Source organism: Zonotrichia leucophrys, chromosome 2, assembly GCF_028769735.1.
Source record: "Zonotrichia leucophrys gambelii isolate GWCS_2022_RI chromosome 2, RI_Zleu_2.0, whole genome shotgun sequence".
NCBI lineage: Eukaryota > Metazoa > Chordata > Aves > Passeriformes > Passerellidae > Zonotrichia > Zonotrichia leucophrys.
This window is the reverse complement of record NC_088171.1, coordinates 28,012,140-28,031,431: the sequence shown is the minus strand read 5'-3', so window position 1 is coordinate 28,031,431 and position 19,292 is coordinate 28,012,140. Positions and strand designations below refer to the sequence as shown.

At 33.7% G+C, this 19,292-nt stretch overlaps 1 protein-coding gene across 6 annotated transcripts in view; it reads right to left on the bottom strand.

The window, feature by feature from the left end:
- PHF14 (PHD finger protein 14) overlaps positions 1-19,292 on the bottom strand; it is a 161,168-nt gene that overhangs the window by 79,713 nt on the left and 62,163 nt on the right. For all 6 annotated transcript variants that reach the window (XM_064704394.1, XM_064704396.1, XM_064704395.1 and 3 more), the window contains 2 exons: positions 14,256-14,306; positions 13,977-14,098 (listed from right to left, as the gene is read on the bottom strand). In XM_064704394.1, coding sequence (XP_064560464.1) covers positions 13,977-14,098; positions 14,256-14,306 — 173 coding nt within the window. The remainder of the gene's footprint in view (positions 1-13,976; positions 14,099-14,255; positions 14,307-19,292) is intronic.

The following is a 19,292-nucleotide window of genomic DNA, read 5'->3' as shown; positions in this document are numbered from 1 at the left end:
AGTAAATGTCATACAAGAATAGGCTAAGACTGGACATTATTTAGTCTGGAGAAGAGAAGGCTCAGCAAGAATCTTCTCAGTGTGCAAAATACCTGTTAGGGGAAGGAAAGACAGTCACACTTCTTAGGGGTGCCCAGTGAAAGGACAAGAGGCAACAGGCAAAAAAACTGAAATAAAGGAGATTATTAAATATAAGAATGCTTTGGGGGTTTTTTCCACTCTGAGGAGGAACAAGCAACAGAACAAGTTGTCCAGAGAGGTTGCAGAGACTCCATCCTTGGAGATATTCAAAACTCCACTAGATAGTGCCCTGAGTAACCTGCCATCTTGTTTTGATTTGGGGGGCTCAGACAAGACCAGCTTCAGAGGTCTTTCCCAATCTCAAGCATTCTGTGACTCTGTTCTTAATAAAAGGAGAAATTATTTAGAAAACCTTTCAAATTTAAAGAAATTGAAGTCGTGCAGTTTACTTATTGTTCTTTAATGTGAAAAACTAAGATTACCACTAGAGTTTTAAAAGCCCACTGGTTTTCTTATCTCTTTTTCACAGCAAGTGTTATTAAAATAACTGTCAGTAGATACTAGCAGACAGGCTGTTTTTATGTAAATTTAAACAATTTTTACTATGACAAAGTAGCACTTTTATTTTTCCTCTTTTCATCTGCTCTGCATTTTCAGACATTAAACTGCTGCTTTTGCAGTTTTTACATACCCATAGTTGCACATTCTTTCCAAAATGCAGAGACACTTCAAATAAATATTACTGTTCTCCATCACTCAATAAAACTACTAAAGCTAGCACTACTGATTTTACTCAAGTAACCTTAATTTCTTAACAGATATTACATTTTTCTTTCAAAAGAGGTCATTTAAGTACTTTTTCCTCAAGTGATTTTTTTAAACATCCCTCTACAAACTCACATACACTATGGCAGTTACAAGCTTCATCAAGGGAAAAAAATCTACAACTTCCTTTCTCCTCCTGTCATTTATTAAGAAACGGTCCTCAATCCTGAAGTAAACAGCTCAACAAATAAGGTTATCCTTGCCACTATTTCTTATGCTGTTACTGAATCCTGTTTGTTACTCTTTCTGAACATGTACAAAAATCAACTGTTCTTTTTCAAGGCTGATCTTTTTTGTCCCATTTTGTACCATTCTCAAATAACTTTTCCTTTTCTCAATTCCAGCATTGTGAAATGTTAACACAGAATATGCACTGCCAGGAAGCTGCCCTCAGCAGGGTCTAGACTGGATCTCTTCTAGCTTTCATGTGAAATTTTTGCATTTTCAGATCTTTGTTCACGACTTCAAGGTTTACAGGATTTGAAAACTCGTTTCTCCTCCATTCAATAATCATTTACTCTCTGCCCTTCTTTTGTCTCATTTCCTTTTCTCAGTTTCTCAGAAGCTCTGTCTTGGGCAGCATTTCTATATTTTCCCATTTTTCTAAAAATACTTCAAGAAATACAAATAATTTAAATAGAAATATAATTTAAATATCCTAAATGTCTCAAAACCAGTTGAGGTTCCAAGTAAAAATTTCCATGGACTTGCACAGACTCCTGCCAATTAAGTCAGCAGATGGAATATTCTATTCCATCAACTTAGTGCAAAGTTCAATAAGCACTTATAAAGCACATTTTACTTCCAGAAAATCCTTCCACAAATCTCCTCATGTAGTCAGAGTTTCTATACAAGTTAGAGGACAGACAATTCAGAAATGCATATAGATTCTGTTCCCTCAGAAATAGCCCTAAAAAGGAAATGAGAATCAAATTCACAATTACAATGGACCTCACAATTTCATAAAGACCGAGTTTAGAGATGAATTTTTTTGTTTCTTTAATTTGCCTTTCTCCAGGCACAAACCACAAGTCTGGGTCAAGTCTGAGACAAGTCTCAGACTTGGTTGTGCTAATGAGCATGTTTTCAGTGAGATGCAAAAATGCAGGCATGCGTCCCATCCATTAGCTGTTATGTTTTATTCACCTGGAACACTGAACAGAGATGGGAATGCCTAACTAAGAAGTCCATATCAAAAGGTCCAAAGAGACTTCCATTTTGAGTCCTGGGAAGGCTTAATACAGGCATACTTATAGAATAAAAGATTTAACTCCTCTCCTCTATTTCCCTAGGCAGCAACATCAGCACAAGGCATAATTTGTCTCTGACTTTTACTAACAAGAACACTTTAAAAAGCTATTCAAATTTATGAGATTTTTAAACCCAAAGATAAACCCTGGCCACAGTTTACACTGAAGTGAGCATTTTAATCCATACAATATTTTCTTACCAAATTATAATCAAGTTTCTGCTATGCAATTTTGGTGCTGCTATGCTAGCTTTTATTGCTGTACTAAATTGTTAGCAAACAGCTAGAGGCTGCCAGAACAATTTCATAACATCTATTTCATTTTTAATAGTCCTTTGCACGAAACAGCTCTGAAATTATTGTTTACATATTATGGTCAAATAAATGCCAACAAATTCTATTGTTTAGCTTACTGCCATTAGGATTTTTGCAATTATTTTAGTCTTTATTACAACAATATTTTTTAGAATTTAATAATTTAACTATCAGTCCACTAATATCACTGAATTATATTTGTTTTTACTTCTCATGCTAAAACTGAGTGATTCTTCAACTTTTAAGTATTGGTACCACTTTCACCTTTGGCTATCAATACCATTTCAGCTTCCTCTCAAAAACAAAAACAAACTCCTCAAAACTGGTTTAGCATATGTAGGATGCTGAAGCTTTTAGAAAGTCCTGAAGTGCTACCAGATGCCATGCAGTTTTTCCAAGACACATTCTACTTTTAAAATCCAAATGTATACATTAATTTTCAGGAAAAGGAGAGAGCTAGTTGCTAGTGTTTCACTTCTAGTTACAAATATTTAAATTACAATGAACTGAGGTTCTCTTCCCAGAAGTTAAGACTATTTTGAATTTGTCAAAGTCAGTATGCTTTTTTGGTCAACGATTAAATAATGTGACAAATGTATTCCAACATACACATTTTCTTTCAAGTAAGTTAACTGTATATACAGAATTCTGTTTATTTTCAGTGACTTTGCAGTCACTGAAAATAAACACAGATGCCCCCTCATGGAAACCGATTAACTTTCAATGACAAGAACCATCATCCAACACATTGAAATTGGATGGGAGAAGGATAAAACAAATGAGGTGCCAAGAAAACTTCACACATCCTTAAGAAAACAAAAGCAAAAGCTGTGTTTTTCAAAGATAAAATTGTATACTGTGCTAGAAACAAGCAAGGCTTTTCATCAGCTCTGAAACATGAAATAGAAAGCTGCCAAAGGATGCATGAACCACACTTTAGACAAGTAATTCTTTTGTCCGAGTATTCTTACATGTATTACTTTAGATGCAGACAAGCTCTTGTACAGCATGAATGGAGAGCAGTTCTCTGCTTCCTCAGTCAATAAAATTTTATCCTTTTCCAAGTGACAAGTGTTGACCCTTCATTGTATCATGTCTGCCCATGGTTTGCTCCCTTCTACAATCACTTCTAGCAATATACATCAAAAATGACAGGCAGAAATAACTGTGCTGCATGTGCTGTGTTATATAGCTGATGTGTAAGATTTCTGTGACTGTTAATTAGAAAGGATACTTTACTGAATTAGCATACTTGGTGTGTAATTACTGCAAAGCAGCAACATAGTTTAATCTTACAGATCAAGGTGTTCAATATTGATGCAAGAGATAAGTGTATTTCTTTTCCCCCCAAAATCTGTACAATCCAACGTCACAAACAATGAATATTTAGAGAGATTTTGGTTTTGACTTTAAAGCAGAGATTTCTGTATTAGAATTCAAATGCTTGGCCACCCTCCCACTACTTTCCTAACCCAACTTTTGTTTCTTTTTAATAAGAAAGGAAAAAGTCAGCAAAACAAAATGTCAACATTAAATCATTTCACAGCATTTTGTGTCAGAAATGTAATGGAAAATGTGCACATCATGGGAAAGGTTACTGTTCTTCCAGAACATCTTTTCATTTGGTTCAGGGCTCATCCTTCTACATAACTGTGCAGGCACTACCGATGGTTGTTCTCCCTGGGCTTAATTTGGCAGTTGAAGGATTGTGGCATTTTCAGGAAACCACAGTGCAGTGATTTTAGTGGTTATCCATCTGAAAGTGATGTTATGATTTAGAATAATTACTCTGTTTATGTGCAATGGTAAAAGTCAGTTACTACACCATATTCCAATGTCAGCTTACACTTTACTGACTATTTCCTTAATACAACATCACATCCTATGTCCAAGGGATCTGTCCAAGTCAGAATTAGAGGGATTCAGTGCTCCTGTTCCTCAGCAGTAAGTGCACGTGCAGTGCGGTAACAATGATGTACTTTAACTGACAATTGGGTAAGGAAAGGAGCAGGAGGGAATGGGACGAACTCAGCTAGTTAATCAAAGCACTGCACATTAATTTACGCTTGACCTTAGCATTGTTACAACCACTGATATGAAAAACAGAAACATATTCGTCTTCGCTAAGAGCTTTTTCATATTCTTGAAGAAAATGTGAGCTTTACTTCTTTTTTCTTGCATGTCCTTTCCATATCCTTTCTTCTCAGAATTAAATGAATTTTTAGGCTTTTTTCAAGATGAAATCTGTGATAGGCTTAAATATTTATCTGTGACTTTATGACTTTACTCAAGACAGCATGGCAAAATTCTTAAACTGCATGTTTCTCATTTCCACAAAACAATATTCAAAAAACACTTATTCAAATGACAAGATACAAAAAAATCTATTCAAGGGTAGATGTTTAGGAAAAAAAAAATCTCAAGAAGACTGAGATTGTTATGAGGTAATGAAGTACTACTTGGAATATTCAGTGATACTGAATTCTTATCTTAATACAGAATCTTGTCTTTGGCATTTCAAATGGCTTGAAGCAAATCAGATGCAAAAATTTAATTTCATTGAGACAAGAATGTTAAGGAATGACACAGTGTAAGTAATAGTAATAGTCTCAGCTGTTGTAAACAAGATTCAGTTTTACTAATTGAAAGCAAAGCAAAATCTGAATCCAACCTTGTATATGGCACAGATGAAAGAAATGAAAATCAATTTTAAAAAATCCATAAAAATTTAAAAATTATGCAAAAGAAAGGAACAAAACTAATAACGAAGCAGAAAAAGAAATGAAAAATATATAACTCTATTTTACCAAATCCTATATTTTGCGTACAGAAAAAGTATTACTTTAGTAATAGCCATTAGTCTAGATTATTCCATCTGTAACTTCAATGACTACACTAGCAGGGAACTATGGTAAGACAAGTAGACCAAATCTAGTGGACATCAAATTCATGCTGAAGTACAGGAAATAAACCCTACAATTCTATTCCTTTTCCCAAAACCTAGACATTTTATAAGAACATTGATATTAATGTCACATTTCTCAAATTATCTATTTAGATGCTTTTATATGTATATTATTTCAGCTATTTCAAAATAAAGTTCAATATTAAAACTGTTCAATATTTACACTGCCAAAAAAACAATGTTTACCAAATATATTCTAACACTGAAGAAGCTTTACGGCTAAATGGGGTTTTTATTGTTCTTTTTAGTTTTTTTAACTGTTCAAAAGTATTTTCTCCAGTAAGAAGCTTTGCAATACCTCAGCCTATAGCACACTTAAGTGAAAAACAACAATAATATCCCAAATACATGTAGATTATCTACAGCCTCTCAGGGAATACTACTATATGTAAGATTCTTAATTTACACCCAAATTAGCAAAAAATTGCATGCAACTGTGCTGCATTGATTTATTAATGAAATTATTGCCACTAATGCAATTAAAACCATATAATGGCATTATATGCCATATTAATAATGTGAAGAATAGCTCTGGTCAATGCTGAGAAAAGTGACTCAATATCCTTAAGCTCACTGTACTCTAGCTGCTTTTCACATACGGGCTTCTTGGGTAGAGCAAAAAACCCCAAAACACACAAACCCCCACTCTCACACCAAGACAAAATTAATTTTGAATACTGTAGATGAAGTTTTGCACCCAAACTGCAGGTCACCTACTATCAAAATCCCACACAGAGTAACTAACTACAGATCAAAGACTTGGACAAGTACTGGGCAGCAGTAACAAAAATGGTAAAAAACACAAGTGGAACAGTAAACATTATTCTTTTGCATATTAAGATTTCCTTCTCAAATAGCCCATAATTTACACTACAGTTCTGTGAAGAGATATTTAATTCAGAAAACTGACTGCACAGATGCTCACTTGACACTAATTGTGACAAGTCAAAACTGATGCTGCAACACAGCATTTAAATGGTTATTGTCTCCTGCCACAGTCTTCTACCACATCATTTTATTACCTGGACATGAAAACTCTCATGTCATAAATTTCCTAACTATAAATTTCAGTCTTGTGGCTTATGAAGCAATGGCTCAGTTTAACAATGCAAAACTGAATTGGTAATGAATTTGACATTTGCTTTCTGAGCATGCTGTACTATGAAATATTCTGATGTGGATAAGCTCTCTGCACTGAAAGTGACTTAAACAGGTTGGCCAGAACGAAAAAGTAAGTGACACATTCAAATCCCAACAGAACTGAATTATTTGATGCAATCTGATGTAACAAAAAAATCATAAGAATACCCACAAAAATAAGAAGCTGCTGACCCCATCCAGGTAGGTATTTGCGCAGTCATAACCTACCACTGGTAACCAGACTGGGAAATAATTGATAAGTCATCAGTCTCTCCTCTTCCATCACAAACTGCAATTTCAAAATCTGCATCTTTTTTCATGAAATAATTTTAATCTTCTGAAAAAACAGCTCATTCAGTGACTGCTTCATCTAAAGCATTCACTCATTACTTATAGCCAGGAACTTCTATATTGTATTTTTTAAATTTTATAAATTATTATAAATCCTAGTAGTTATAGAATAAAAGAAAAGGAGCAAAGGTCTCTGATAAATGTATTTCCTAGGGCAAGCAGAAAAATAATAAATGTAATCTTGAGATATATAGCTGTCTGGGGAACATATTACAACTGCGAAATACAGTTTCCAGCTGTAATTTACAAACCCATGATTGCAGTAAAGACTTGGTCAAGCAGCGGTAACTGAAGGGAAAAAAAGGATAATCATATATTAAAAGTTCAATAATGAAAAAATGGAAAAATACTATTTGTTAATGGAAAACAAAGTAAACCTGTAGAAAGATTCTCTTATTTACAAGTGGTTATCTTGTTGCATATTTCTGAAGCTCATGACACTGGTACAGAAGCTTTCTGTATCAACATACTTCCAATATCAATACTAAGAACTACAATTACAATTACACTAATACCTGAGAAGAATAAACCTCTACTGGTCACTAAGTTTCAACTGATTAAAGCCCAGTATTAACTGCAAGAAGGTCTGACTGACAGAGCAGTAAACAGCCCAGAAAAAAATGGGAAGAAAAACCATTGGGGAATGCTCACATTGCTCTCTCCTACTCACTTCTAAGAGGAACACCAACAAACCTCATCAAATATCACAATAATGCCCCAACAGGGTTTTAGAACTTTCCTAACACTGAAGAGAGACAAATATTTATTTTTCCTCTGTTCTTCCCAGCGTATTAATAGGAAATGTCACTAAATAACCCACCCAAAAATAAATTTAAAAACCCCTTTTGTGGAGTGTGCAGGGCAAATCACTTTCTAATTTTACAGCAGCCTTTGCTGTACCTGCATTTGATCAGAAAGCATGGCAGGCCAGTATTAAGAAACAAACCAGAGATGGAATATATATCAAAAACCAAAAGATAATCAATAACCAAAGACCTGAACTTCTGTTCTTTATATTGTTTAAATTTCCCTAAGAGTTAAGCAGCAAAACAATCAAGGGAAAATAGTAACCTGGGCTTCAATTCAGATTTTGCTATCTCATTTCAGGAAAACAACATACAAGCATGCTAAAGAAATCCAGCAGGTACCAGGTAAATGGACTGATGTCTAATCAACAGAAAACCTAAGGGTCTGCCATGCACTTTTTGCAAATGTTCCAGGCATGAGCAGCTTCAGGCAGCTGCACAGCCCAAATCCAGCTGCACCCAGCAGTCTGCTTCTAGAGAGGCCCTGAATGACAGCAGTACAAGTTTTATTACCAGACCTATGACTGACTTGCAGGCACTGGGCAAGAGAGCTTCAGAATGCCTACAGGTTTTTTTTTAATGTCTGCCCTAGCATTTCAATTTATGGAAAGTGCAATGCAATGCAAATTTGGTTTGAATAAAGTCCTCTGTGAAGAAAATGCACATTTGTCATTGTATGTACTATCCTGCTATCTAGAATAAAAAAGAAACACTTCTCAGAAGGCAATACAATGACAAATTACGCAAAAAATGATCTAACAGGTAAGTCAAGCAATTAGAAAAGTTAACTCACAGAATTAATCCCAGTAAATGATATAGCAGAAATAAACTATACAACTGAATGTTACATTTTCTTTCATTCCCTTAGTTTATGCCAATAAAATAATGCATTTGAAATCCTCTGTAACACATAAGATTGCTGCAAACTGTGCCTTAACTAACCTTTTCCTTGTGATTAATCCCTACATTAGTGGTCCTGAACTTCTGCTGTAAATAATAGGCTTTCAATCACTATGATGGACTGCAAATTGCATTGCACTGCATTTAAAGTCATGAATAATTAATGTACTTGTTCTGGAATAAACTTTGGCTCATGAAGAGATTCAAAACTAACAGCTGAACAAATAAGGAAGAAATCCCTAACTTGAAGTTTGGCATGCTCCTTTGCATGGAAATGTAAGAAATAAAAATGTGAAGATAAACCTATACAAGACAAATACAATTAAGGAAATCTGGTGAGACACATTTTTGGACAGAACACCTCCAGAGGATTCAAAACAGACTGTCTAGAACAGACTTTCTGTCAAAAGCAGAATTAAAGCTGACCACTGTGTGCAGCTAAGCATGCAATCCTTTGCACAGTATAAATTATCATCCTAAACTTGTGATACATACATTTGTAGCACCAGAATTACAGAGGTCACACACCTTTAAAAGATTTTTCAGTTATAGTATGATTGGATAACTCATACTGTAGTCAACCTTGGAGTTAATTTTCCTCCATAATTTTTTTATTTAGTAAATATGAAACTGCATATATTTTCTTTTTTCCTTTCCTTCTTCTCACCTTCTCTGTCTGCCTTGATACAGTGACTATATGTGCAGCACATTAGACTGCTTGAAAAGTAAGAGTATATTGCAAAAACTAAGTACTTTTACATTTAGCTTATTTCCTAGTAAATATATGCATTAAAAATAAGTACTACATGCATTCTTGATAATTTACTTTGCAGATCTATGTTTTTTGAATACTTTATAACAAGCATTCAAATCTATGTTTTCAACAAATTCTATTTTCTATTCTTTCAAATACATGACCTTCATCTTTTGTACTCTCTCTGTAATGCTGAAGTCATAATTCTGCCTCAGTTACTGCAAATCAAATGAAATAGAAAATTCTAACTTAATTGACAATACAGCAGAAAAACTCAATACACAAAACCACAAAAGAATGCACTACAATATGCTTGCTCTAAATTTTTGGATGAAGAAATTGAATATTTCTCAGAGATTTCCTTAACCTGATTTTGGCCCATACAAGAATGATTCTGCTTCTCTCAAATCTACTATTGAGATGTCAATTTTATCTAATGCACTACATTCCAAAATATCACTCAAGCATATCTTAAAGCAAACAACAGATACTGTATTTAACTTTTTTTCAATAGGAGCAGTTGAAAACTGGATTATTTTTTGAGAAGAGGCCACTTCTTTAGAAGTGAAATAATTTAGAACTCCTCCCTTGAAAATTTTTTAACTGCATTAGCTTGTGAATTCTTCTTTACAAAACTATTTTACACATTAAAATTACAGAAGTTCATCTTAATTTTTCATTTTACCAAAGCAGATTACACAGTAATACTGTGCTAGAAGCACTTTGTCTGTACAATGCTACCACATGGAGGGCAGGTTTTCCCTATCACATATTGAGCCACCTCTAAGACACTTCCTTATCCATGCTGCTACTAAATATGGTGACATTCTAAAGAGAACTATTGGAGAGCTATTTTTAAAGATTTGCATCAGTGAATTACAGACTCATTAAAAAAAAAAGCAACAAAAAAAACTAAACAGGAGGTACTTACAAATAAAGCAACTCCTCTGCAAGATCTATCATTCTAAGCAATTCAAGCAAGACTGTAATTAAGCACTCAGGAAACCTTTTAAATGTCTAAATCATATATATGACTTCAAATAGTCACAAAATGGAAATAGAAGCATCATATCTAAATGCCTTCTGAAACAAACAGCAAAGGTCAGCTCTAAAAACAAACAATCTTTAAAATTATTTTCTGAGTTTCTCAGAAAATTTACTTCTTTTCTCTTTTTATAAAGTGCTGCATCTTCATGCCTACCCCATATGAAACCTATCTGTGTCCAATATAAAGTATTTTAAAACCTTCATCTTTTACTACTCTTTCTCTCAAAACTCAGTGACAGGTCATTTGAGTAAAAAGATAAGTCAAAATCCACGCTTTCCTCTAATTACAGCTATAGCTTTCTCACTTATTTCTAATGACAGTTACAGATTCAACTTTGCCTCATTTAAGTATGTGGTTTCAATTAACTTTTCACTGTTAGATCTGTAAACCTTGACATTAATTATTCTTGTAAAAGATAAAAATTGCAGGTTTACTTAGTTCAATGGAATTTACACAGACATGTATAGAAGAATTTATCAAATAAATTCACTGTAATTTCTTTAAAAAAAAGCCATCACATAAGTATCACAAGACTGATCCTTTCTAGTGGACAAAACCATAAAATCTAATCTTTCAGTTCTAGTGCATGCTACTATACTGAAAGAGCCTATCTATATTATCTGACATCCTTGATTAAATAGGCACTATCTTGACATGTCTATAATACATATATATGCTAAACTATTAGCATAAATAAATGCAATATGTCAATCAATAAGTTTTAGACAAAAGCTTATCATTAAAAATATTCTAATTCTTATCACTATAGTCACTAAGGCATAATTCAGTCAGTTAATAAAGCATGATTCATCAGAATGAAATGCACTTTTAAAGGATAAATCCTTTCATATTTATTGGTTTTAAACCATATGAATAACAGGTTAAATAAAGTCACTGAGCATATAGCAAATAATCCCTTACCCACCCAAAGCTACTCAGAAGCACCTGAAATTGTGACTAAAAAACAATTCCAATAGTCATACAGTAAGAACTAGTTAGATTATATTTTTTGCCCCAAATTATTGGTAAATAAATTATTATTATAAATTATAAATTTCTGCTGCATTATTTGAAATATGAAAAAATCCCTTCTCTTCCTCTAATCATTACTCAGATAGCAACTCTGGAGTGAGGGCCAAATAAACTTTAGAAGAATCTACAATTTTTGAAAGCAGATTGCCCAAGTGTCAAGTAACCAGCCCTGTTTGTGGTAACAGACAGCAGAAAAAGACAGGAGGCTCTTCAAGACTATTCCCTAAATGTGCAGTTTCACCAGCTGCATACTTGCGCTTAACTTAGTGAGGAACTTTTATATTCAGAAAAATCTCTTGTTAAATATAACCACAACCCCCCTTTTCTTAGTTATAAATGGGTTAGAAAGAGGGAAAATTAAATCCAGTAATTTTAGTGAAGACCAAAGATAATAATAAAGATCTGAGAAATTTTGGGCTTTGCTAACAGATAGTGCCAAACAAACAGCTATTGAAAAAATACTTTGTTTTCCCTCCTTAACTTGCTTGCAAGGAGTCCTAAAACCTTGCATTGAAAACACTATTTCTACCACCATAAAGGAGTCCTGTGTGATGGAACAGGGAGGAAAAAGCACCAGTGCAGGAACAGCATCACTCAGACCACTTTGTGATGATGGAATAGAAAAGAAGCTTCTGAAAACTTTCTCTGACATAGGAACACTGTGGGTCACTCCCCTACATCTTAGACTGCAGAGTTAACATAATTTAGATATTATCAAAAGTAAGCCTCCACAGCTCTTTAGAAGCAGTGGTAACCTAAACTGGACAAAGTTCAAGCTATTTATAGATATTATCTGAAGAAAAGGAAGTTTTAATGTAAATATTTTTTAAAAATTAATAGAGAAAATAGTAAAATTTAAGGAAATATTTTTCAGAGAATTATAAACAAAGGATTAGAACATAAACTCCTTCTCCTATGCAGGAGTACTGTTCAGTACTTAGTAATTACTTGGCCTAACTATGAGGGTGATTTTTAAGAGAACCTGTTGGGTTTTGGTATGTAATATGTTTATTTCTGGCCCATCTAAATTACTCCTAAAATCTTTTCCTGTAGGAAGCAAAACATAGCAGTTCTTTCTACCATTATTTTTAATCATAACTTAAACATACAGCTCCTCATGCCATTTTGTAATCTTATCATTTATGTCCTCCAGTGTGGTATTTTTAACATTTCTTAAGAAACCCTGAAGAAAAAAACTAATTTACTGCCTTTTTCACAGTAAAACACAGCACATGTTTTACCAAGATTCGTTCCCACAACAAAGCAGTCTTCCTGTCTCTTTTATTTCTTGTAAACCATAGGGCTTAAGAAAGCCCTTTATCTTGTCATGGGCAGACAAAAACCTGCTGCCACCAGTCCTCATCAGTGGAACTGCATGAGCAATCCCTGTAACACCCCCCTCTGTTTCACAGCCTGGTTCTGAGCAGGATCTAAGATTACCCAGCAGCAGTGGCTTGTCTGTATATGAGAGTCACAGTTACTGATGAGCTTGTACACAGGCACTTTGCCTCCAGTTTGGAAATACAAATACACTCTGGCACACAGCCTTGGAATTTTATCAACTGCTATGGTAAATCATATGTTGTGGTTGATACTAAAACCAGCTATTCTGAGTATGTACAAGGCATCTGTACCTGTGACACATCCTGATTATAAAGCTGTGTCTTGCTTGCTTATGTCATTAGTGACTCTGACCTTTCTCATAACTGTGACTCCCAGAAATAAACTAAAGTGCTTATTTTGGAGTACTTCTTCCAGTTAAAAGCAACAATTATATCTGACCTAAAGATAAGAACTTGTCCAGAAACATCTCATTGAAGCATACAGTACCTAAGTACAATACACTTCTTTAAATTTGAACTTATAAGATCATCCTAATGAAATCTCTGTAGATGCATTTTAAACCCACTTTCTCATTGATAAGGTCCATGATTCTTCTTTCAAGAATTGTGAACAGTTTTTATAGCTTTGCAAAGATACTACAATGTGAGCTATAAAAAATCTGCAGAAGTTGTGGTCAATGGTAGCTATTTAACAGCAGCTATTCTATACTTTAATTAGATTTCTGCACCTACTAAAACATCATTCAATGGACTTTTTTCATTTCTTTTTCAGATAAGAAACATGATTATCAAACCCTTTCATGATATGCATTAATGGAGGTAGCATTAATACCTTTTTAAAAATATAAATTCTTCACAATCCACATTTCAGCTCATAAAATTGTTGATTATTTTAATTTAATTACTTTTAGGATGCTCATGTAGCTTTAATATCATTAAAATGTTGGTTTATCTTTCTGACCTGCTCTAAAACATTGACAATTCACCCTGATGAGAGCAAATTAATTCTCCTGTGTTAGAAAACCAGATTATCTTAGTTATTTAAAATATAAATGTTTTTGGCAGATCAATAAGCGAATCAAGTCAGTATTTCTAATGTAATGTTACTCCTAAATAAGGGGAGGAAATGTATCGTGTTTTCAAAAAGTACATTTTCTTCATTTTAATCATGACTAAGTGTTAAAGATGGGACTTGAACTCCTCATAAGGTCAGAGTATCAAACCTACCTGACTAGATTTTCATTGTCTCCAGTGCCTTTGCAGGTAGCACACTCAGTCCTTAAATCCTCTGACTTGGGCTTCTTTTGCATCACAGACTGTCGTTGCCTTCTTTCTCTGGGAATACGTTCCTATCACAGCAGAAGGCAAAAAGAAAGGAACAGAGGGGAAAGGAGGGAAGGAAAGCAAATATTTTCAATTATGGCATGGAAAGTAACACTTCAGCCCCAAGTTTAATTTTTTGTGAAATTGTTAAAAAAACAAAGAAACAAAGCACTATATTCCAACCTCAGCTTTTTCTTCTTCAGGCACAAAGCTCCGTTTTCGTCCTCTAGTTCTCTAGAAGAGAATATATTTAAAATGCAATGTTAGATAACAGAATGTTTTTGTTATTTATCTATTATTCCTAACAACAAAAACGTATCACAGGAAATAATTTAAAGCACTAGCTACAGAACCACTGCCAGACAACTACACTAATCAGTTTTAGGACAATAGTTTCACATTTTGAATATAAATCTATACAATGAGCCAAAAATTAAATATATACACTTGAGTATGGTAAGTCTTATTTTTAAAAACACTGTCACTAGAATTACAAATCTCTTACAAACTTTGCACAAACTTCCCAAAACTAGTAATTTGAATATTGATATGAACAGTGTATTAAAATCACTCACTGAGCACTAAAATGTGCTCTATTTAGAAGCCAAGTGATAAAATTAAAAAAAAAAAAAAAAGGAAAAAAGAACTTTACCAAAACAGGAAGGCAAAATACCTTACAGATTCTGAGGAGCAACAAGAATTAAAATTTCAAGCTTAGTATAATGGGTATATGGCAAACACTCATAAAGCTGTAGCATATACCAACATATGACTGGTACACAACAGATCTCTCTATGATTCTACACAGGAATTAGAAATTTTTTCAGTATTTCAGTTGGCAAAAAAAGTATTAATACCACCAATGTGGAGGACAAGGGGTATCCATGGACTGCACCAGTAAGCACCAAAGGTTTACAAGCACCTTTAAAGTTACTACATACAACGTGCCTGAGTTCAGGTTCAGTCACTACATTTTTGAAGCAGCAGCATTACTAACCTGCCAGTGTTATATAACTGCCACAAGCTGACAATATCACTCTTTCCTTCTTGTACAAAAAGGGAACTAAATTAGAAGGAATGTGGAAGTAAATCAGAGACTATTCCAGTAACCCAAAATTTGTGTCTGACACACAGACGCAAATAACATAAATACATTAAAAAAACCATGAAAATTCTTGGTTTTATGTGAAAAAATCACCACATTAGGAAGTGATTTATCATATGATAAAGAAAAGCACTGCCTACTTTATGGTTTCTTAAAACTTTTTCTGAAGCAGCTGGTGTTCACTTCAGCAGAACTAAAAAACAACTCATCAAAAAAATCTTAGACCAGTTTAGAAGCACAAGCAATCATAAATTCAATTCCAAAGAAGCTAACAGTATAATGCTTCTCCTGTTTGGGTCCTCCTTGAAGGTGATTTGTACTAGCTTCAAATTGAAGACAGTTCTCTATTTTAAACTGTTTTACAGATTTAAATACTGCTACACTGCAAATAAACCTGCCACTTCAACACATCTATACCTTTATACTTCTGCAGATTTTGATCTGTGTATGTTAGTAACATTCTATTTGGGAAGATTTTTAGACAAGATTTAACACTGTAGTAGTAATGAACATAGTGCAATGGAAAATCCTAGTCTATTTCATGGCTCTTTAGAATACTTTAATTGCCATTAGGATTCTCTTTCACATTTCCCTAAGGGTGATTTATAAAAAAATGTAAAACCTTATCTATTTAATACATATACTAACTATGCATCTAGTAATTGAGGTGTTCTACATTCTGCAAGCCATAAGCAGTGCCAAAATCTGGAAAAAAATATTTGCTACTGAAAACTGAATTTATCAATGTAATAGTAGAGGTATTAATGTAACATGGGCTATGTGTCAGCTACATGTTACACAATTCAAGGTCACTGCAAGTTAAAACTAGCCAAAAAAGGAGTTTGATCAGACAGCAGCACACTAACTGCCAATTTTACTCCTTTCAGCCTCTGGAATTAGTCCTAAGAACATTTACAAACTTGGACAATTTTAAGCTATGGAGGCACTCCTGAATGCAGCTGTGTAAAGATTATAAAGAAGTAGGTATAATGGTGCATGCCAATGGAAGCAGTATTAAGGTCCTCACTCTTCATGTTTAAGCAGCAAGAGACAAGGAGTGCATGCCTTGCACCATCAGAGTAATGCTATCTTGAAAACTTATACATAATTTGGAAATCTAGGTAATAGTCACATTACTTTTGACTCTACACAGAAAGTATTACAAGTTAATAACTCAATTTTAAGGAATAATTAAACATATTTAAACTTCAGCAAAATGGAGACATAAGGTTTATAATCAATTTAGGCACTTTTGCCAAGACAATGTTGATTTTCACCTGCTTGCTCTATAATGCATGATGCATATGACAAGGAATGTCACATTAAATTATATTTTCATTGTGCTTTCATCAGCTTTCTAAACCTTCAAACATACTTGAGTTTGTTCAATAATCACTAGGAAACAAACATTAAAATCAACATCTTAGTACACAAATTTGTAGGATATTTTATATGTTTTTAAAATAGCAATTTTATACTTTTTTTTCCAAATGGACCTCCATAGTTAAACTTATTTTCAATGCTTCTGCTCAGATAATTTTACTATTGCCAGCATTCAACATGAAAAATAAGATCAAATTAACAACTGAAAATTGAATATTCTTTGATTTTCAGCAACAGCCCACCAGTAACCTGACATTTGTAATTTTAAATATGTTGTCACTAAAGTTAACTTACAGGTCAGCAGGAAAGAATCATTTAAATCTGGATTACTTTATTCAGAATTATTCATTGCTGTTTGCCTCAAAGTACTGTGTTTTAAATTGCTCTTAATAATTTCTGTCATTAGCAGACTCAGAACAAAAACATCAGAGATTATAAATATAAAATATGAGTGCTGCATGTACTTACCAAAAACAATTTAAGTTTTGTTATTTAAAAGCAGCTAAGGGAACTTTGCTATTAAATGGCATATATTACAACTGAGATAAACTTGTTCATATTCAAAACTTGTGATGTTAATCCAGAAAAAGATGCCCATAAAGACAGTGATTTTTTTAAAATCACAATACCTGGCAATTCAATACTACAGAGATACCTTCAATTGAGGATTTCCCTATACCATAAAATGGAGCAAGACAGTTTTGTGAAATTTGTCCTGGCATTTCCAAAGTGTTCAAACAGTAAGTTGGGAAAGCAAAGTCATGTTATCAGCACTCAAGCAAAATCTCAATTAATGCCAGTGCTATCCCAGCAGCTTTTTTATTTTACTGTAGAAGGTAGAAAAGCTGTAAAACTTCCACCATTTGAGACAGACAATTCAGTCCAGATCAAAACAGAGCAAGGTGTGGATTAGAGAGATACAACACACAAGGCAACTGTGACAAGATGACACTTCAAAACAAGAATACTAATATCAAAAAAAATACCAAACAATGTAAAGTGGCTCAAAATATGTACCTATAAAATTTTCTTCATGTAGAAATAAAATATTTATGTGAAAAATTATTTCAAATGTTGACATTTAATGACTGCTGACTGGCAAGTCTTCGGTTGTGTCTCATCCAAAATTCTGTACTGACACAGCTTTGGAATTCATTCAGTGGGCACTCCAGTAAGGGCAAAGTGTGTGATGTGCTCAGACACTTCCCTTACCAGTAACACTGAGACTCCATCACTGAGATCTGGAGCCCACAGCATCAGAATGCAATCACCATCCACTTCTGCTTACCACACAGGCAACTGAGGATTTAAAATTAGATGTCTACAGCTAAGGGCTGATTCTATATAATCTTAACCCCCCCAAAAACTCAGAAAAACATGCCAAAGTCATAACAAGGGCAGACTATATTTTTCATTTCATTTCTTTCACAATTATGGTAGTGAAATAATTCAAATAAAGGAATGAAATGACACTAAAACCAGTTGAATTAATAAAATTTGACCTTCTGAAACAATATTTCTATTCCTCCCCTTCTCTAGTGGCTTAACTTCTTCTCTAGTGTATCCAAACCGTAGCTCCCAATGTATCCCAAAGTTTTCCGTGTGTTCCCCAACTAAAGTGAGAACCTTTTCCATACAGACCTCATCCTTCCCATTCAGCTGCTCCAAAAAACACTCCAACACTTAATAACCTTAGGCATACACAACTCTCAATCAAATATTGCAATAATGGGTCTATCAATTACTAAAGGCAATGCTACTATAGTAGTAGACAAATGACTAACTTATTTTCCTTAGGAAATCAAGTTAAAATTGTAATTATTTTAAATAAACAGATTCAGCTGTTGCATCACAAAGAACATATCTTACAGTGAATTGAAAGGGAAAAATAGTACCTTATTTCATTAGCAATACAACCCAAAGTAATCTGAGCAGACCAAGACAGGTCAAGGAATTAAAATTAAGATGCCAGTATAAAACAGAATTATTTTTAAACAAGAACAAAAGAAACACTTTGATAAAAAAGTTTAAAATTGCTAAAGATAAAATAGATTAAATTCTTCTTATTAGTCTCTTTAGCATAACATTTTTAGGGGAAAGACACACCTGATCAAATAAACTCCTAATTAATCTCTTTAAAATCCTGTAAGATTATTTTCCTTGGGTAAAGAAATTGAACTGTTTGATTCAATGAAATCATCAAGATGAAAGCAAGCCATCTTTTCCAAGACTATCTTACCAAAGGTTTACCCTTCATAGCAATTTTAATGCTTGTCCTCTGAAAAGAGCAATGTTCTGAATAAATGAAACTTAAAAATTGGCAATGTCCTTTTTTGTCTTTTAGTTCAAGGCTTACCATCTGTGGAAGTTAGAGAACAATCCCACAGTATTAAGGCATATCCCATTTCACTTATTTCAGCTATTTCATTAACTCCTGATTTTTCATTTAATAGTTGGAGCAGATAAAATCCTACCTCTCTTGCTTATTGTCTTAAAAATTCACACAAAACATTACAAGAGTCCCTAGAGAGAAGCAGTGGTGGGCATCACATGCAAACAGCTATCAAATCTGGAAAGACAGAGCAGTAGGAAAAGATCCAACATTGGATCATTCTGTCTAATCTAATTTGTAATGATCTAAGTTGACAGTTTCTACAATACCACATCAAATATGTATCTCTCTACAATACAGAATGCAAGAAACAAAACACAATTAAGAAAGAAGGTTAGAG